Genomic DNA, 22,733 nt, shown 5'->3' with positions numbered 1-22,733 from the left:
ACAGGTTTTAATCGGTCAGGTTTTCTGATCCTTGCTGGAGAACCCACACCAAATACAACACTGACACAAAATTTCTAATTTGCTTAATAGATCAATTCCGATGCACTCCAGTACTTATGTTACTTACTTACCCCATCCGATGGCCACGTAGGCACTAAGCTCAATGTTCTTCACTGTGAAGGTCTCCACCACGAGGATGTATAGGTAGAGGCCTGCAAATTACACAACGTGCATAATGTGAGAGACACCCAAAATAGAATTAGGTGGCAAAATTTGCAAAGCGACATTGTTCAATGAAACTTATGTCTGCATCCAAAAGGTCTAAGCGTCATAAGTTAATATACCAATATTATATTACAAAAGAACAGAATAATATACATATACAATCTACATTGTCATTAGAGAATAAAGGTGTTTTCACATAATCTGTTGTGATGCCATACTACAACTCTCTCATGATATCAGCACAGGGTGAGACGTGCTAGTTGTCTATATGTCTGAATTATTTAACAAGTTGTTTCAGGACTACGTGATGGCATTATCAAGTTCTTAAAACTAATATTCCATTAGGAACAGTAAAAACTAATATGTAAGCAGCAAACATGCGTTGTCAGGTATTGTCTTGTATGTCTGATATTGTATGTTTGCTGCGTTGGTATTTTTTTCAGTGTCTCATGGAGTATTAATTTGAAGAACTTTGGATCAATTTGTACCGAAACTTTTGTTAAGTAAATAAAACGTTTTTGCATCTTTTGCGTCGTTCTCTGTACCGAATTCGTTTCAAATATGTTAAACGTCATTCTTCATATTGTTAGAGTAATGGAATTACTCTGTGAACTGAGATAGTTACCGTTTGCGGAATATTCGGTTGGTCATTGGTGTAACATAGATGTATAAGAATTTGATATCCACTGTGTTAATGTTCAACAATATTATTTATTTTATGTTTCGTTAAGAACATACTGTCCTCAGACAATTTCAGAGTAAACAGAATGCCTTGCCTACACAACAGTGAGAGAATATAGTTGTACAAAGACAGATTATCTAAAAATGTGTGACCAGCATACGCCGTTGTATCTTCATGAGAATCAAGCACATTGACATACACAAAGAAGCTATGAGCAAATCAACCTTATATTACGTTAGAGTAAAAGATTAAACGTATAAGAATCTGTAATCCGATACAGCACCCAAGTGTATACTGAAACAGATACTATGTTACATGGAGAAAATAACTGGTGACGAGAGGAAGAAGCTGACTATAAGATAATATGCTTGTTCTAAATAGTATACATGTTCCCTACTCTCCAAATTACACAGCGGAATTGTATCGAATTCCTTCTGGATTGACAGGATCGTAGCATCAACCAGAGCCCCGTTTTACACTGGCGAACACATCAAGTTGGTTTTCGTAAGATCTATGAATAGCCAACATTGATTATTATACATAGGGGATTTTCGGTTTCTTTGAATAGTATAGGGCATGAGCATAAAACTTGTTCCACAATTCTACATCTGTTTGGCACCACCATAACAGATCTATAATTGTGGGCACTTGTCTGACAGTTCTTGGAAACGGGACTGACGCTTTTTTCAGTGGCTTCGCATCCTTCGGTGCTACAATCACTGCTCCTATTACGAAAGGAAGCTGATACAAGTAATATCTGTGCATTCTCATCCGGCGTATATACCTTTCGGTATTGAGTGATTTCATGATTTTCTATTCAGCCATCTCTGATTTCAGTATCTGACAATTCGGCTTGCTGCAAAGACTGATTAAGAATTCTACGATTTCCTGCTCAGAAACAATTTCGTAAAACCAACATCGAAATTTTGGCCATCATTCTCCCATTCTGAGGTACTGTGCCGGTATTTTCAGTGAGAGACTATGTAGATGATTTCCATGTGATTAGTGACGTTCGTGTGATCCTTAACCGCAGTGGTCGCAATATAACAATTTTCAGTTCACTGAACGGTTCTCATATTACTCTCCTTAGACTCATTTTGTATATCAGTATACTTCCGTTTATCACCAACGCTTTTACATAGCTTAAATTTTGGATGAACCGCTGTTTTCTTGTGTACCAACTTTCTGACGTGGCTAATGAACAGCGATGGGTGTTTCCCATTGTACAAAATTTTTTCGGCAAACTGGAAATTCATGGTAAGGTCTTATAGGACCAAACTGCAGAAGTCATCGATCCCTAAGCCTACACACTACTTAACCTAACTTGTAGTTTAAGTTAGGTTTAGTAGTGTGTACGCTTAGGGATCGATGACCTACACTATGGACAACACACACACATCCATGCCCCAGGGAGGACTCGAACCTCCGACGGGGGAGACGCACGGTCCGTGCAAGGCTCCTAAGACCGCGGGGCTACCCCGCGCGGCCTTTTTTTTTTTCTTTTTCGTTTTTGATTTGGCACATACGGGCCCTGTATTTTATATTTATCCATTGATGATGCTCAGGTGCTCTACAGTTAGTTTCCTGTCTCTTTCCTTTCGTAACATTCACCTTACTACTGATGATTTGACAGCCTTATGCTCACTGTTTTCTTTACCTGCGTTAACTAATTCGAAACCCTCAGGTCTATTAGTTTCTAGGGAGTCTAAAACGTTCTTCTCTCGAGTCGGCTCCCTGAAACTGTAAGTCTTTTTCAGAGAAAATGTTCAGCCCAATTTCATTCAAATCCGTGATGACCCTTCCGTTCTACTGTGGTCCATGTGGCAGGTGGTCTATAAAAGCATCCGATTACTATCGTTGACTCACCTTTTATGCTTACCTTCGCTAGTATTACTTCACATTCAGAATGTATAACAACTTCACTATATAATATCGACCACTTAACAGAAAAAATAAGCAGCGACCACTGGCATATAATGTATCCTTTCCGTACTTATTCCAGTCTGACTTGACGATTTCACAGTTATTCACTTCGGATTTCTATTACAGTGTTTTTTATAATTTTTACGAACGAAGACTAATTCTGGTCCCTTACGACTGACGCTCCTACACCTTATCAATAGCACATTAATATTTGGTTTTTCTACGGAGGATCGATGATTGGGGCATGGCTTGCATTTGTCTCTGAACATAAATAAATGTAACACATGGCGTGTAGGTATTCGAAGATATCCACTACTATTCCATTACAGGCTTTATTGCGAACTCAACTTAGTTTTCAGCCCAAAATCATCTAAATTTGTCTAAATATTTAAATCTGAGGGTAGTTTAGTTAGGTACTTACGTAGGAATTTGCTCTGTGAATTAATATTTACTGATTACCATACCACTCGTAGATGATAACAAATGGATTTAAAAATGAAAAAGAGAGCATTTAAATGAAAGTTTTTATTGATGGAAAAATACTTCAATTGAAGACTTTATTTTTACCAGTAATCATTCTTTATTTACATTTGTTTACAATTTATTGTTTTGACGTTTCCCTGAATTTTGGGGAAAATGGTCCAAGGAGGAAACGTCGTCTTCCAATTCTTCGTCTTCTTCTGGCACAGGATCTAAACTGATTATCTCCTCGACGTCAGTCTCATCATCGATTTAGGTCGAATCGAGAAAGATGACCTCTTTTGTTTGAGACGTAAAGCATGTAAGCGCCCTTGGAATCGGTAAATGCAGCCAGTCATTTCATAGACATTTTCCTGCCTGAACAAGCTGCTGGTCATACCTTCCAGCACGTGCAGCATATTGTCGTGAGCAGTTCCAGGACCGCTGTGGTTTATTGGTTGCAATAGTGGACAGGTCGTGTTTGGTGGTCTTCCATCCGCATTTCAGTGGATCCAGCTGATGGTTTCTCCAGATCTGAACCCTCAAGTTGACCCTGAAGGAGTGCTGACGAGCGGCAGCTGCGGTGGGAGGCAAAGATTCCAAGCTGATGTTATTACTTTTCTATAGAGCTATCTGGATCAGTTGCAGACGAATTTCATACAAATGCTCCGAGCCACCACCCGTGTGCAAGCACACAATAAACTTCACTCCCGCATCAGCGTCCTTAACCGGATTGCTGCTGGAATCCACTAATTCCGAGGTGGCTTGTGGGAGGTTTGCATTCTTTTGAAATATATTTACAAATTTGACTTTTTTCCCTGCCGGAAAAATATAGAGGTGGGATCACAGCCACCGAAGACAAAACAGTTGATCTTTGGTTTGTTCAGAGAGCTTGGAACTGTGGTCGGTGTAGATGAATGTGACTTGTGTTTCCAGGCTTCATAAGGAAGATACTGGCTACGGGCTAATACAGCTCAGTACTGTCACCTGCGTGATCTGTCAGCAGGACCAACAAATCAGTATCTTTCCCGTCAATGAAGAAGCTGACTCCCTGACTCGAGTTTAATGGTCTGTGCTGTCAATGGCCTGCTTGACTTGGTAGTATTAACCGAATAATTTTTTTCTGCCAGCATCGAGATAACATATTTCTTATTAAGTTCGATTAGTAAGAAACGTCCTTTTGACGTAATATGTAGCAGTGTCTCATTCAATAATTCAGAAGCGGATGACACAGCCTGCGCTCTCTGGCAGTGTTCACAGATTTTATCCTTTACTCAGCACCCTTCCAAGGGATCCATCAAGCACTATCGTGTAACTGAACACAAAGTGTTTTTTGAGGCAATAATTTCGTATGACTCAGTAGCTTGGTGTAGGTTTTTCTACTCGACCGCACTTTGGCGACTTGTGTGTCCCTAATCTACCCCAGTTATCCAACCGCGTAATGGGGATCCATAGTTTAACGAGGTATCCAAATCATTCATTGTTTTTGGGGACTCCTTACATAGTTGAGAGGTACTGGCTAGGTTAAGAAGAAAACCGAAAAACCCATCGTTCGATCGATATTCAGTCCCGCGACATCACGGTTTCCAGGTACATGGACTTTACCGTCAGATCACCAGGATCGAATTTTTGATGTCGTTCACGTACTTTTCATGGATGGAGGAAAACACATCGTCAGTTCTCACACAACTCGGTGTAAGAGGAACCCACCGTTAAGGACGAAGTATGTGTTGCTTCTTATTTTAACACTGGCTGGATTGAATAGTTAGAGAGGTCTGATTTTCTTGTCTCGCACCTTACTCTGTCGCATCAGAAAGAGTTAATGGTTATGGGGCTAACGCAAAGGCCAAGTGTGACTCGAATTGTTGTGGTGAGAAGAGATTCGACATAATATTGTTTCTGAACTAACAGGATCTGGTTCACCATTCACCTCTGCCCTACGCATCACGGCTCGTAGTGGCAGTGCACGTCTCCAAAGTCTTTCCCGTGAATATTTTTCATACTTTTTCCCATTTTTAGATACTACTTCTATGATTAATCCAAACACAAGTTATTAACGGAAAAACTATAAATTAAGCACTTGAATAATTAAATTAACAAATAGAGCTAACTACACAGATAGGTACGTACCGAACAACATTGCTCATAAATGTGAATGTGGATTATTTTGGATTCAAAAGTAATCTGACTTCACATAAAAGTCTTACCAGAAATTAAGGCTACGAATACTTTCGCGTATTTATTTGTAGCTTTGGAAAGGAGTCACTGAATTACGAGAGCTATTTACACAGAATTTGATACTCTTCAACCTTACTTGACGACATTTTTCATTTAGAGTAGCCATCTTTGAGTTAGAGGCGCTGGAACGTGAGCATGACTCCCTTTTCCGCCAAGTTGGTAAATATTACCCCCTTGTTGTGACTAAACGTCTGACCCAATTTTAAGTTCGAAGCAGTTAATTTTACTCGTAAGTTAGTGGTCACTCATTTTGGTGTCTTGGAAATTGTCTGTAGTATGTATCGTTGTCGAGTAATAATCGAAAAACAGAAAAACTTCCTAAAATTCAGCGGTTTTTCGACCTTCAAAGTTTTAGCATCAGCCAGAAACTGTTGTAGACTCATTTAACTGTTATTTAGGATACCTAACGTCGTTTAAAATTACTTCCAGATTGTGCATATTTATTGGGCAGCGCGGCCTTATTTCGGGCTAATTTTTCTGGACTATTTACAGGCAGAAAATAATTACCGTTCACAATGCGGGCCGATCGCTTCTCATAGAACCCCGAAGTCTTTTATCTATCACTGACTGCCGCTGGCATAGCATTCCAGGAAGGTGACTTTTCGACTTTTCGGCAGAAGTCAAGATTCCTTTGAAGCGTGTTTTGACCTGATAGTTCTGCTTGTAAAAACGGAGGCTCTCCACGAGTGTAGGTGTTTCGCCACGCTACGTTAACATAGCTTCACATAAACTGCAGAGAAAACTACGCGCAAAACAGTCGTCAGGGAAGAGAAGGAATTAATATGGTCGCTTACAGATTAGTCGTGGCAACCACTGACGTTATTAATTACAAAGCGTTGACTATTTCGTTAATTGACTGGAATGAAGTGCAGATAGTGATGGTTTTACATCAGTTATTAACAGCAAGTGACACGTGGCAGTCTGGCAATGGAGTGACGCGATCATGAGCAGGATCTCTGTCTCTGGTAACAAAATTTTAATTCTAATAAACCATGCTACATACAGCTCTAATCTGTGCTATAAATGGTACCTTAACTTATATCGTTTTTACGGTCACTCTTCCACACGTCTTTCCGGTTTTTCAACAAAATTTAGCTTAATTCATAAAGTTCTTGTGGATACATTGCTAAATGTGTAACGAAAGTATTTTTTTTTCTATCTCGCTTGTTACAAGCAGCGTAGTTTACGAATGCTGACGTCACAGTGTCTTCCAAGCAGAAGAAAGCTCAATGTTGTGGTTTCATGAAATACAGTCGCCTATTATAATTCAGCGAATGTTCCGATGTGCGTATGGTCAAAATCCGCCAGATGTGAGAAACATCAAAAGACAGTACGAAAAGTTTCAAATTACCGGCAATTTTGGTAACAAGGCAAGACGTGGTAATCCTGAAGTGAGTGACGACACCGTTGACATGGTGCGTACGCCATTTCAAGGGAGTCTGTGGAGGTCAGCGGGTCGTGCTTCCAGAGAAAGAGGTGTACCTCAGAGCATTGTGATGAATATTTCCACATCCGGCTGCATTTCCACCCGTACAAAATGCACCTCCTAGAAGCTTTGCAGCCAGATACTAGGAACATGCTGGAGCCAGATGTAGACAGTGACTACCTTAATACAGTTCGTTTTTCCGATGAAGTGACTCTTCATATCTCCGAGAAATGCATGATAACCGGATGTGAAGGGAGCGGATAACATGTTTGCTCAATTAAGACGGAAAGTTTGTCACGCTAATAACATGCATGTACATGTCCCACATCTCTCGGATATCTATCGTGTCTGTAATGATATGTGCAATTATTGATGACAACTGCAATTGCGAAGATTCTAGTTCCATTAATACTACACGATTTCCTTTCTCTTTAGTCTGGTGATAAATGTTTTTCTGGTGCTTCCGTTTTCAGAACTGATTCGCAGCACACTCATTCAACATCCATTCGCAACCGTCATTCATCTGTCATCAGCACGCTGTGAATCTGATGCCCCGTCAAAGTATTATCAGACGTGACACAAAACTTAAAACGTGCCTGGTTTTGCGAAATGCAGCAGGATAACGGTTTCAGAGCATATTAGATGCTGAAATTTAATTTCCTCTGTGCGTCAGCTGGCATGTATTGTCTTTATTCCAGGTTTTTCTTGTTCCTGTCGTCACTTTTGCAAATTCAATGGGCAGATATTTCCGAATTGTTACCGTTTCCTTCACTGTCACTTCTTCGGACGACATTACTTATTTCATATTACTGGTGAGAGACTGTTACGACTGTCAGGACTGATTTGTTCTAAGATCACATTTCGTGCAAATTTTTCACGAATGTTCTTATAATCTGACAATGTAGTTGCACACGATATTACTTTCCTCCCACTCATTACCGCGTGCGCAGATAATATTACAAAATTACAGCGTTAACAAACATGGAGATAACTGAGATTGTAGTACTATGCGTTCAGATTCTGATATACCCAAAATCAGGACTAGCCGTCGTTCATGTGGAGGGGCGTACCAATGTTACCTACTGTAGCGAATGAGAAACTGGACATACTTGTCAGTGAAGAAGGGTATGCGATCACCATTTTAGAACGGCTTATGATTACTGTTTGGTATGTACATAAATATCTGAGGGATATCACTTTATCCTTGACATTCAGTCCTAATATTATGCCAACGCCACGAATGTTACATACTGTTCCAGGATAAGATGCTCGGCTAATCATATTGAGGTTGAAGCTCATTTATCTGTGTTTGCTTTAACAATAACATATGTTTCTGGATGGGGTCCGTCTTTAGCAAAACACAATTTTGTTTTGGTCCCAGACATGATTACAGCTGGTAAACAGTGACAGTGACAGTGACAACTCAATACACAGAACTTGTCAATGAAGAAGATGACGAAAAAGCAAACATTGCAGGTGTCAAACTGTAATGAAAAACAGACACTGTAAAAACGTACTACAGCAATAATACCACACCATGTGGTAAGAAGCCATAATTATAAAATAGCCGCTGATCATGCTACAACTGCAGTGAAAAATGTCTGGACAAAAAACAAAATTGTGTTTTACTAAAGGCGGAACCCACCCAAAAATATATTTTAAGATGCTCGGAATTCGTCACTTACAATTTGTCCACTCTGTTCCTATCTTATTTCAGCAATCCTCATAATATCCAGTGTGTTTCGTCTACATCTACATCTACACAGAGACTCCACAAGCCACCGTTCGGGGCTTGGTACGCTGTACCACTTCTTGTCATGTAAGCTGGCGGCAGTAGAACCGTTTGGCAGACAGCTTCAGACACCTGTTCTCTGAATTTTCTCAATAGTTTTTCTCGAAAAGAACGTCGCCTTTCTTCCAGGGATTCCCATTTGAGCTCCCCATGCATGTCCGTAACACCTGACATGTTCGAACCAAACGGTAACGATTCTAGCAGCACGCATTTGAACTGCTTTGATGTCTTCCTTCAATCAGATCTGGTACGGATCCCGAACTTATGAACAGTACTCAAAAATAGGTCACACCAGCCTCCTATATGCGGTCTCCTTTACAGTTGAACTACTCTTTCCTAAAATTCTCCCAATAAACCGTAACTGACCATTTGCTTTCCCTACCACAATTCTCACGTGCTCGATACACCTCATATCGCTTTGCAACGATACGCCCAGATTTTTAAACGACCTAACTGTGTCAACCAGGACACTAGTAATACTGTATCCGAATATTACAGGTTTGATCTTCCTACTCATCCGCGTTAACTAAATTTTTTCCACATTTATAGCCAACTGCTATTCGTCACACCAACTGAAAATTTCGTCTGAGACGTCTGGTATCTTCCTACAGTTACTCAACTTCCACACCTTACCGTACACCATGGTATCATCAGCAAAAAAACCGCAGGTTGCTGCCCACTCTGTCTGCCAAACCATTTATGTATATAGAGACAACAGCGGTCCTCTCACACTTCCCTGGCCGTGCGGAGTGTTGACGCGGTCTAGGACGCCATGTCACTGATGGCCCAGCCTCTCCCGGAGGAGGTTCGAGTCCTCCCTCGGGCAAGGGTGTGTGTGTGTGTGTGTGTGTGTGTGTGTGTGTTGTTCTTAGCATAAGTTAGTTTAAGTAGTGTGTAAGTCGAGGGACCGATGACCTCAGCTGTTTGGTCCCTTAGGAATTCATACACATTTGAACATTTGAACACTACCCTGGGCCCTCCTCTGATGAACACTCGCCGCTGAGGACAACATAATGGGTTTCATTATTTAACAAGTCTTCTAGCCACTCACATTTCTGTAAACTTATTCCATGTGCTCGTGCCTTCGTTAACCGACTGCAATGGAGCACCTGTCAATTGCTATCCGGAAATCCAGAAATATGGAATTTGCCTGTTGCCATTCATCCATTATTCCCAGTATATCATTTGAGAAAAGTTCAAGCTGAGTTTCGCACGAGCAATGCTTTCTAAAACCGTGCTGATTCATGGACATAAGCTTCTAAGTCTAAAGAAAGTTTATTATATTCGAACTGAGAGTAAGTTCAAAGATTCTGTAGCAAACAGAAGTTGGGGATATTGATCAATAATTTTGTTGGTCCGTTGCTTTACCCTTCTTATACGCTGGAGTCACCAGCGGTATTTTGCAGTCGCTAGGGACTTTGTGCAGGGTGAAAGATTCACGATGAATGCAAGTTAGATAAGGGCCCAGTGCCGTAGAGTACTCTATGTAAAATCGAACTGGGATTCCATCCGGAACTGGTGATTTATTTGCTTTAAAGTCCTCCAGTCTTTTCTCTACGCCAGATATGCTTACTAATATGGTGTCCGATAGTCAAATAACGGTATGTTTGTACGAATATCCTGTGTGGACGATTTCTTGAACGTGAAATGTAAAACTTCGGCTTTCGTTATGCTATCTTCAGCTCCCACACCAGACTGGTCAACAAGGGACTGAATGGAAGCCTTAGAACCACTCAGAGATTTTACGTAAGACCAGAATTTTTTTCGGGTTATGTGCCAGGTCTTTTGTTAAGGTGTGACGGTGGTAGTTGTATGCTTCGCGCATAGACCTTTCCACAGACGCACGAATCTCTACTGACCTTCGTTTGTCAGCGTTTGGGCGTTCCCTCTTGATCCGAGAGGGCAACAGCCACTGGTTCCTCAGTATCCACCTAATTTCGGTACTTAACCATGGTGGGTCTTTTCCATAACACGTGACTCTCCAGACCACTATTTACTATCTTTTAAACTTAGACCGTAATTCCTCTACACCCATTTTACTGGACATAATTCCTCTACTCCCATTTTACTGGAACTAAGTTGGGCAAATTCACTGTTTAACTGAGCTGCTAATAACTGATTATCTGCTCAGCCTAGCGAACACAATCTCCTAGTCTTCGTGACTGATTTATTAACTTTCTTATAGTTGCTATAATGGCATTGTCGATAACGTCTGGCCTGTTCGTAGCTACAAGGTCTAAGATATTTTCGTTGTGTGTGGGTTGACAACCTAGCTGCTCAACACAATCTTCAGAAAACGGGTTCAAAAGTATTTCACATGACTATCTGTGTGTACCTCCGCAATGAATCCAGACACATCGCAGTCTATATTCGGATGGTTAAAGTCGTCTGCATCTGGCACTGAATGCCTCAGTTTATATACGAGCAATTGACCATAGACTTTCTATGAATGGCTCTAGAGCTGTCGCAGCAGAGTCGGTTGGCCGGTAAAATACATCCAACAATTAATTTGGTTTCATCTACACCAGTTACATGTCACCAGGTGACTTCAATGTCACACTCTACTTAGATATCAATAGATACAATACTTTTGTCAACTGCAATGAACACTCCCACTCTTACTGCCTCTAATCTGTATTTCCTATATACGTTCAACTCTCTGAATATCTCAGACCTTTCCAACTCGCGTTTCGATCAGCTCTCGCTCCCAAGAATAATTGGAACGTGAGAACTTTTCTGGAGGGCAGTAAATTCGGGAACTTTATTACATACAAATACTTCGGCAGTTTACTGATAAAATTGTGACAAACTAAGTGTCTTTATTCTGACCTCCCTTGCTGCATATCGTCTTGTGAGTGTTCGTCAGAGAACCTACTGTCTAGCCTAAAATCCCTCATGTGCACTACACAACTACTTGGCTACCCGAGTAGCTGCTTACTTTGTGTAGTGAATCCATGACCTATCAAGGGGAGACATACAAATGCTCACATGATAACTCAGGTCTAGAAATCCGCAGCCAGGACCCTCACAGAGTAGACGAAGCCTTTGGTTGAGACCCTCCACTCAGCTCCAAATCACAGGACCCCAATCAACTCTGAGAATTACACTGCAAATTGTGAGCTCTGCTTGCACTGCAGGCGCGAGGACAGCAGTTTTCACCACCTCCGCCAGCCGCCTGTACGAACTGTAAATCGCCTCAGAACCCAAGCGACAGGCGTCGTTGGTGCCGACGTGAGCCACAACATCCCGATGACTGCACCCTGCACGCTCGATAACGACAGTGAAGGCCGCCTCCATATCTTGGGCTAGGCCCCGGCAAACATACGGACTACACATTGGCTTTCTTTCTAGCCCTGATCGCTATCTGCCTGAGGTGCTCCATTACGCACATTAACGTTGTAGCTCCGAATAACCCTCCCCCGTGTGCCTGCTCGGACGCTGCTGAAGGGTGAATGGGCGAGACCAGGTGGCCAGTCTCCACATTGGCCCTCCACCTCGTGCGACGCGAACGCGTTACCACCCGCCACTCACTTTGCTGTGAGGGCGGATCCGTCACGTCGGGTTCTCTAGGGGACGTCTTGGAAGAAGAGCCCATGGGCAAAACAAGCAACACCTGAGGCGTCCCATACGACGTGCCATATTCTCCGCCACCACTACACTCCGAGGCAGCAGCCTGAAGGCGAATGACGTAGCCAAAAGGACATTCAGCTGTTTGTAAACTGCGGCCAGCTCCTTCTGCGTCCGTACACATCATGTTAACATCCTAGCTGTACTATCAAGACTAACTGAAGAACTGCTCAAGTCACACCAAAACCCAAAAATGGAAGTAGGAATAAACCGCTGAATTACAGGCCTTTATACTAACGGAGATTTTGGAACATATACTGTATCCGAACATCATGAAATACCTCGAAGAAAACGATATATTGACACATAATCAGCACGGTTTCAGAAAATATCGTTCTTGTGAAACACAGCTACGGTACCTCTTTATACTCATAAAGTAGTAGGTGCTATCGACAGGGGATGCCAAATTGATCCCATATTTTTATATTTCCAGAAGGCTTTCGACACTGTTCCTCACAAGCGTCTTCTAACCAAACTGCGTGCCTACGGAATACCGCCTCAGTCGTGCGACTGGATTCGTGATTTCCTGTCAGAAAGACCACAGTTCGTAGTAATAGATGGAAAGTCATCGAGTAAAATAGAAGTAATATCCGGCGTTCCCCAAGGAAGTGTTATAGGCCCTCTATTGTTCCTCATCTATATAACGACATAGGAGACAATCTGAGTAGCCGTCTTAGATTGTTTGCAGATGATGCTGTCATTTATCGTCTTCTAAAGTCATCAGATGTTCAAAACAACTTGCAAAATGATTTAGATAAGATATCTGTATGGTCAGAAAAGTGGTAATTGACCCTGAATAAGGAAAAGTGTGAAGTTGTTCACATGAGTACTAAAAGAAATCAGCTAAATGTCGATTACGCGATAGGTCACACAAATCTGAAGGCTGTCAGTTCAACTAAATACTTAGGGATTACAATTACAAATAACATAAATTGGAACGATCACATAGATAATATTGTGGGTAGAGCAAACCAAAGACTGCGATTCATTGGCAGAAAACTTAGAAGGTGCAACAGGTCTACTAAAGAGACTGCTTACACCACGCTTGTGCGCTCGATTCTGGAATATTGCTGTGCAGTGCGGGATCCGCATCAGGTGAGACTGACGGATGACATCGAAAAATTACAAAGAAGGGCAACTCGTTTTGTATTATCGCGAAGTAGGGGAGATAGTGTCACAGACATGATACGTGAATTGGAGTGCCAATCATTAAAACAAAGGCGTTTTTCGTTGCGACGAGACCTTCTCATGAAATTTCAATCAGCAGTTTTCTCCTCTGATTGCGAAAACATTCTGTTGGCACCCACCTACATAATGAGAAATGATCATCACGATAAAATAAGAGAGATCAGGGCTAGCACAGAAAAATTTAAGTGCTCTTTTTTCCGCGTGCCGTTAGAGAGTGGAACGGTAGAGAGCTTGAAGGTGGTTGATTGAACCCTCTGCCAGTCACTTTATTGTGAACAGCAGAGTAATCACGTAGATGTAGAATTATAAAATCAGACAGTTCTTGTTACGCAACTTCCTACCCCATGATGTGTCACCAATAGACGCAGACGGTTTAAGGAGCTACGTATTCAGTGAGAAACTGTTGCACTTTAGAGTGAATGAATTTACACTGCACTCTTCACTTTCTCCAACTTCCTTTTCGGAATTCATGTTCCTGTTCTTAAGGACTAGTGTCTCTTTCTACAAAAATCTTTTCGACAAATTTTGTATCTATCTCACAAAGCAAATTGAAATGAGAAAGTTCCCTGTGCACAGCCCTATAACTTCTAGAAAATCGAAGTCACTTTCTCTGATATATAATACATCGGACATATCGAATATATCGATTATTTTTAACCTCTTATATATTTTCATCAACTATATCATTTCGACAAGTTTTCGAAAAGTGTATACAAAATGTAATGGTTATAATTGCAGATATTTTTATACAACTACACACATCAACGTGTTGATTGTTTTTCCTTTGCATCAAACAGTCTTCTTGCAAACACGTCATATAATTTACAATCTGATGTTTTCCACACAGTCGTAACTGCACTTTCAAGTGGACTACGCATTCAGCGTTGATTAACCGTTGTTCACACTTCAGTACCTGACGTTTTAGCCAGGGGAAAATAAGCATTATTGGCCTGTTATTACCACATGTACTTGGAGATACTAACTAACTTTGAAAACATACTACTCCTAAAAGCTGTAGTTATTAGTCTGCAAATGATGTAAATACTGAAGTAATGTTGTTTAGTACAATGTCCTCAGTCACCAAGAAAAATATCTACACTTATAAAAGTTACATCCTATATACTAACAGTGTCATGCATGTACATCGTCACTAGTTAAATGATGGGGAACGTCGGATGTACATGTAAATATCAGCGAAAACGACTGAATGAAGGCAAACAGTTGAAAGATCGAAAATTCGTCCCAGGAATATGTGTGACAGTGACTGTTCCACCGTGTGCAACGCCACAGGCTGCAATATGTATCCTAGTAGAACACAGATCACAACCATATGGCTGACCACACTATTTCAAAGCATTATATTCTTCGTCAATTGTTTCAAATGAGGTCCCGCAGTATTTGAGCCATAGATACATCTGGACCGAACCTACTGCACCGCCAGTTATGTTTGTAATGGCAGCGGAAATTTATGTGTTATCGTTTAAGCAATAAACATCCGAATATACGGACGAGCACTAGCTTGGAACGGACGAGGCTAAGGAAAAGAACAAGCCCCGTCTAGTACACAGCCATTGCAGCTTCGGCGAAACTAGAGTATCAGGTTTGTGATATGAACATCACTCCTACAAGTTGCACCTGAGTAATCGAGGCGAACAGATTTAGAAAATGATTTACGTTTGTCGCTGTATCATATCGACGTTGGTAACAAGATTGCCATTCCTAGCATCAAACCTGCACTACAAAAAACCACATTAAGCATCAGTGGACGGTACTATGCTACGTGAGTAGTTGAAGACATAAATTGCTCCAAAATGCTTTTTTACCATATTCATAACAGTCATAGTTTGTGATTTTTTTATCGTAAATCTTTTTTTCAATTAGTCACTTGATCACAGGCAATCACCACGTACAGTAACCTGTGTAATGGAGGTAGAAATAAATTTGCATTCTCTGTAGAGTGCGCTGTCTCTCAAAGCGCGAACACAGACTCACAAAAATAGCCAGACCGATCACTGGTACTAGTGTAGCGTTCCCATACTGAGGCAGCCATTAGCAGGACAACGCTGTGTTTGACTTAGGAGACCATAGGGCAATCGTTTTCTTGTATATTTTTATATTTATAGTACATGATGTTCAGAACGCAAATTTCAATATGTCAAAGATGTTTAATGCGACTTTAAAAAAAAAAATTCACGAGAAAATCGACTTTGAAGGATTCCGATCTACCTTAATACACTACAGCAAAGTCATCTTTCCGATGAGCCGTACGATTATGTGGTAAAACGTTGACCTATAACGAACCCACTATGCTGATCCATGGTAAAATTTTAATACTATGTGCATGTTCCATGAACATTACTATGACGCGAAAACACGGAATGGAGAAGAAACATGAACTTGCAATCTTTGTACAAAAGAGCTCTAATTAAGAAATAATAGTTTCAATGGAAACAGGATTCTTGCGTACAATTTGAAGTAGGTCCATGAACCATGGACCTTGCCGTTGGTGGGGAGGCTTGCGTGATACAGATAGCCGTACCGCAGGTGCAACCACAACGGGAGGATCTGTTGAGAGGCCAGACAAACGTGTGGTTCCTGAAGAGGGGCAGCAGCCTTTCCAGTAGTTGCAGGGCCAACAGTCTGGATGATTGACTGATCTGGCCTTGTAACACTAACCAAAACGGCCTTGCTGTGCTGGTATTGCGAACGGCTGAAAGCAAGGGGAAACTACAGCCGTACTTTTTCCCGAACGCATGCAGCTTTACTGTGTGGTTAAATGATGATGGCGTCCTCTTGGGTAAGATATTCTGGAGGTAAAATAGTCCCCCATTCGGATCTCCGGGCGGGGACTACTCAGGAGGACGTTATTATCAGGAGAAAGAAAACTGGCGTTCTACGGATCGAAGAGTGGAATGTCAGATCCCATAATCGGGTAGGTGGATTAGAAAATTTAAAAAGGGAAATGGATAAGTTAAATTTAGATATAGTGGGAATTAGTGAAGTTCGAAGGCAGGAGGAACAAATGGCTCTGAGCACTATGCGACTTAACTTCTGAGGTCATCAGTCGCCTAGAACGTAGAACTAATTAAACCTAACTAACCTAAGGACATCACACACATCCATGCCCGAGGCAGGATTCGAACCTGCGACCGTAGCGGTCGCCCGGCTCCAGACTGTAGCGCCCAGAACCGCACAGCCACTCCGGCCGGCACAGGAGGAACAAGACTTCTGGTCAGGTGTCAACATGGTTATAAACACAAAATCAAATAGGGGAAGTGCAGGAGTAGTTTTAATCATGAATAGTAAAATAGAAATGCGGGTAAGCTACTACAAACAGCATAGTGAACGCATTATTGTGGCCAAGATACATACGAAGCCCACGCCTACCACAGTAGTACAAGTTTATATGCCAACTAGCTCCGCAGATGATGAAGAGATTGAAGAAATGTATGATGAGATAAAAGAAATTATCCAGGTAGTGAAGAGAGACGAAAATTTAATAGTAATGGGTGACTCGAACTCGATAGTAGGAAAAGGAAGAGAAGGAAACGTAGTAGGTGAATATGGAATGGGATTAAGGAATGAAAGAGCAAGCCGCCTAGTAGAATTTTGCACAGAGCATAACTTAATCAAAGCCAACACTTGGTTCAAGAAACATAAAATAAGGTTGTATACATGGAAGAAGCATGGAGATACTGGAAGGTCTCAGATAGATTATATAATGGTAAGTCAGAGATTTAGGAACCAGGTTTAAAATTGTAAGACAATTCCAGGGAGAGATGTGGACTCTGATCACAATCTATTCGTTATGAACTGTATATTAAAACTGAAGAAACTGCAAAAAGGTGGGAATTTGAGGAGATAGGACCTGGATAAACTGAAAGATCCAGAGGTAATAGAGAATTTCAGTGAGAGCATTAGGGAACAATTGACAAGAATGGGGGGAAAGAAATACAGTAGAAGAAGAATGGGTAGCTTTGAGAGATGAAATAGTGAAGGTAGCAGTGGTAAAAAGACTAGGGCTAATTGAAATCCTTGGGTAACAGAAGAGATATTGAATGTAATTCATGAAAAGAGAAGATATAAAAATGCAGTAAATTAAGCAGGCAAAAAGGAATACAACCGTCTAAAGAATGAAATTGCCAGAAAGTGCAAAATTGCTAAGCAGGAATGGCTAGAGGACAAATGTAAGGATGTAGAGGCTTATCTCACTAGGGGTAAGATAGATACTGCATACAGGAAAATTAAAGAGACCTTTGGAGGAAAGAGAACCACATGCATGAATATCAAGAGCTCAGATGGAAATCCAGTTCTAAGCAAACAAAGGAAAGCAGAAAGGTGGAAGGAGTATATAGAGGGTCTATACAAGGACGAAGTTCTTGAGGACAATATTATAGAAATGGAAGAGAATGTAGATGAAAGTTAAATAGGAGACATGATACTGCATGAAGAGTCTGACAGAACACTGAAAGGCCTAAGGCGAAACAAGGCCCCGGCAGTAGACAACATTCCATTAGAACTACTGACAGCCTTGGGAGAACAAGGCTTGGCAAAACTCTACCATCTAGTGAGCAAGATGTATGAGAAATGCGAAATACCCTCAGACTTCAAGAATAATATAATAATTCCAATCCCAAAGAAAGCAGATGTTGACAGATGTGAAAATTACCGAACTATCAGTTTAATAAGTCACGGCTGCAAAATACTAACACGAATTCTTTACAGACGAATGGAAAAACTGGTAGAAGCCAACCTCGGGGAAGATCACTTTGGATTCCGTAGAAATGTTGGAACACGTGAGGCAATACAGACCCCACGACCTATCTCAGAAAATAGATTAAGGAAAGGCAAACCTACGTTTCTGGCATTAGTAGACTCTGAGAAAGCTTTTAACAATTTTGACTGGAATACTCTCTTTCATGTTCTGGAGGTGTCAGGGGTAAAACACAGGGAGCGAAAGGATGTTTACAATATGTACAGAAACCAGATGGCAGTTATAAAAGTCAAGGGGCATGAAAGGAAGACAGTGGTTAGGAAGGGAGTGAGGCAGGTTTGTAGCCTATCCCCGATGTTATGCATTCTATATATTGAGTATGTAGTAAAGGAAACAAAAGAAAAATACGGAGTAGAAATTAAATCCATGGAGGAGAATTAAAAACTTTGAGGATCGTGGATGACATTGTAATTCTGCCAGAGACAGCATAGGACTTGGAAGAGCAGTTGAATGGAATGGACAGTGCCTTGAAAGGATGATATTAGATGAACATCAACAGAAGCAAAACGAGGATAATGGAATGTGGTCGGATTAAGTCAGGTGATGCTGTGGGGATTAGATTAGGAAATAAGAGGCTTAAAGTAGTATGTGAGTTTTGCTATTTGGGGAGCAAAATAACTGATGATGGTCGAAGTAGAGAGGATATAAAATGAAGACTGGCAATGGCAAGGAAAGCGTTACTGAAGAAGAGAAATTTGTTAACATCGAGTATAGATTTAAGTGTCAGGAAGTTCTTTCTGAAAGTATTTGTATGGAGTGTAGCCATATATGGAAGTGAAACATGGACGATAAACAGTTTAGAGAAGAAGAGAATAGAAGCTTTCGAAATGTGGTGCTACAGATGAATGCTGAAAATTAGATGGGCAGATCACATAACTAATGAGGAGGTATTGAACAGAACTGGAGAGAAGAGAAATTTGTGGCAGAACTTGACTTGAAGAATGGATCGGTTGGTAGGGCATATTCTGAGGCATCAAGGGATCACCAGTTTAGTATTGGAGGGCAGCGTGGAGGGTACAAATTGTAGACGGGGACAGAGATATGAATACACTAAACACATTCAGAAGGATGAAGGTTGCAGTAGGTACTGGGAGATGAAGAAGCTCGCACAGGATAGAGTAGCATGGAGAGCTGCATCAAACCAGTCTCAGGACTGAAGACCGCAACAACAACAATGTAATTAAAAGTAATAAAACTTACATTATTCATAAAAATTACAATGAGATTTTTGTTAATCTGCATATATTAGATGAACGTCATGTTTCTGTGACGTTCGTATCCAAATTGAAAGAAAAGTACGAAAAATGTAATGACGCAGACGAGACTCCAACAGTGATTACTAGTCGACAGCCAATGATTTCTTTCCGTCTTTATGCACACTCTAACGCAGAAAAGAAAAAATCGATGCACGGGAAGAAATCTTTGGAATGGGACCGACATTTGTAGATACGATGTTCATGTACAGACAGAGATGTGATTACACTTCAAGAAAAATTGGATGATTTATTGAAGAAAATGAGCCCCACAAGTTCAACAAGTCAATAACGCGTTGGTCTACATCTGCCCCTATGCAAACAATTATTCGGCTTGGAATTAATTGATGGAGGTGTTGGATGTCCTCCGGCGCATGAGATCGACAAAATCCCGAGACGGTTCGAAGGCCCTGGCCGCAGTGCTCCGAACTTACTGTAATGCTAACAGATCCCGCTATTGTGGTGCTCAAGGTATGGTTTATCTAGCATGAAGACATGCAGTAAAAACTCTCCCTCTGAGCGGGGGAGCATTATCTTGCTGAAATGCAAGCTCATGTTCTTTTCCATGAAGGGAAACAAAACGGAGCGTAAAATATCATCGACGTACCGCTGTGCTTTTAGGGTGCCGAGGATGACAACCAGCGGGGTCCTGCTATGAAATGGAATGGCAGCCCAGACTATCACTCCTGATAGTCGGGCAGCACAGATGGCGGCAGTCAGGTTAGTACTCCACCACTGTCCTGGGTGTTTCCAGAGACGTCTTCGGCCTGGGAGCTTGCTGATTGGAGTAGAATGGTTCACAGTCACACCGCTTCAAACTGTAATCCGACGACCAGCGACGATGTATTGGGAGACGTCACAGACAACGGCGGGATACCAACCTGACTGTTGCCCGCCATAAGGCCTGACAACCAGGAGTAATCGTCTGGGGTGCCACTTCTTTCCGTAGCACGACCCCTTTGGTTGTCATCCGCGGCACCCTTACATCATTGCGGTACGTCGACGATATTCGATACACTGTTCTGTGGTCCTTCATGGCAAGCCACCACAGGTTTACATTTCAGTAAGATAATACCCACACCCGCACGAGGAGAGTTTCTATTACTTGTCTTGGTGCTTTCTAAAGGTAGCCGGATCTCTTCCAATTGAGAAAGTTTGGAGCATTTTGGATAGGATTCTCCAGACCACTGCTTCCCTTTCATGCCCCTCGACTCTTATAACTGCCATCTAGTTTCTGTACAAAATGAAAATAGCCATTCCCTTCCTGTATTCTACCTCTGCCACCTTCAGAATTTGAAAGAGAGTATTCCAGTCAACATTGCCAAAAGCTCTCTCTAAGTCTACAAGTCTTTCTATCTACGTTTCTGAATCTCTTTATTCATTAGGCATAACAGGAATTGTTATGACAGTCTATGCTGCATCATTACTCCTGTGAGGTAAATCATAAAATAGAATGATAACAAACATTAATAGTCAACAAACACAAAAGGATAAATTGCACACATTCAGTCATATAATTTTGTTACGTTGGCCAGTTTCAAATTCAAGTAGAGTGCATTTTACATACTCAAGTACATACCTATTGCACTTGATTATTATGTTTGTCAGTACCGAAATAGTAGCAATAGCAGTGGTATTAACGTCACACTGTGAATATCCTGTTCATTTGCATGTAATAATCGCAATGATTTTAATATTTATTAATGTTCTCACTGTTAACCTCAAGGGTATAGCGTTTGGAGCAGAATGAATTTACCAGACGAGGGAAGTATGGCATTCGCTGCTGCTGTGGTGTTCTTGATATTTGTTCGGTTGTTGCATAATCCACTGAAAACACACGTAACTAAGTTCTTCAATGTTTTCGGTATGTTCAGTGAAAGCTAAATTACGTAAATAATTTTCAGAAGAATGTTTCATTATTTAAAATATATGTTTCCGCCACATAGCCTCTTCTATTTAGATATTTTTCGCCCTTTCATTACAGAGTTCGCACTTGAGTAATCCTAGTTTATAGGGAACCTCTTCTCATTTCGACGATGGTATCTTTTCGTGTTACAACGTTATATGAACCTAGGAGGAGGAATGTCCCACATACTATCTGCCTGTGAGTCATCGTGGATGTGCATTTCCACAGCTGAACTGGCAGTGTTGTTGACTTGAACAGCCAGATATTTAAATAGTTATCGATTACTCGACAGGAAATATTCACCCGCATGTAAACTAAAAAGGAAGATCTATCAGGGGGACACAATGATACATTTTCTGAAAAAAGAAAGGCCATCTACATTAAAAGAGAGGAGTGAGACAAACAGATATCTAATATAGGATACATGTTAAATCCATGAGAAAAAGTTCGTTCCGAAGTAAGCTGCTTGCCATATTAAACACTCCTATTTCCAGAGCCTATTATGGCGTTATATGTTTCCCCCTACGATATTACTGTCTGAAAACATTTTAGATTTACTGCTATCCACCAAGTTTAAGATGCATTTACTGGTCTATTTTGGAATGAAGCGCCATTCGCGTGTGACGTATTGAATCACCTACCTTGTTCTGTAAGAAATCTGTATATTTCTTTTTCTATTACGAGGCAAACTAGATCTTCATTTAGCAGTACTCACCTTCCACGAACATCCAGAAGAAGTTGGTGAGATGGAAATAGTGGAGCAGCAAGATGAGCGCGACGCATGATGTGGCATCAGTCTGCACAGCGATCTGAGAAGAACCGAAACATTAGTTATCGTTGTGTTGTTTGTTATGATAATATTTCAAGCTGACACGTTTATGAGGAATGGTACCACTATGACGATGGAAGAACTCACAGCAGCTATGGTTTGCTACCGCCAAAAAAAAAAATTTATTACAACATAAACTCGTTTTTACTTTTTCTAATTTTGATTTGGCTCGACAAAGGTGACACAAGGCGAAATATGCCTGACATTCGAAAGCCGTTTGTTCGACGATTACTAGTTGGAACAGCAGCACCAACAAAGAAATGCAGCTTTAGATCTAGAGGGATATACTGCTTACGTAACTCGTGGCAACAGATTGGACAAGATTAAATGTGTGAGAAAACAAACCAATGGAGCCGACGACATGCTGTTGATGAAAACATCTATCTAACGAAAATATTGGCTATCTGAAGA

The 22,733-nt window shown here is 41.1% G+C and overlaps 1 protein-coding gene across 1 annotated transcript in view; it reads right to left on the bottom strand.

The window, feature by feature from the left end:
• LOC126176347 (diuretic hormone receptor-like) overlaps positions 1–22,733 on the bottom strand; it is a 171,403-nt gene that overhangs the window by 99,528 nt on the left and 49,142 nt on the right. The window contains exons 4-5 of the mRNA XM_049923499.1: positions 22,209–22,302; positions 132–212 (exon numbers count right to left, since the gene is read on the bottom strand). Coding sequence (XP_049779456.1) covers positions 132–212; positions 22,209–22,302 — 175 coding nt within the window. The remainder of the gene's footprint in view (positions 1–131; positions 213–22,208; positions 22,303–22,733) is intronic.

The sequence above is a fragment of the Schistocerca cancellata genome, chromosome 3 (genome assembly GCF_023864275.1).
Source record: "Schistocerca cancellata isolate TAMUIC-IGC-003103 chromosome 3, iqSchCanc2.1, whole genome shotgun sequence".
Lineage (NCBI taxonomy): Eukaryota > Metazoa > Arthropoda > Insecta > Orthoptera > Acrididae > Schistocerca > Schistocerca cancellata.
The sequence above is the reverse complement of the archived record's forward strand: the minus strand, read 5'-3'. Positions and strand labels throughout refer to the sequence as shown.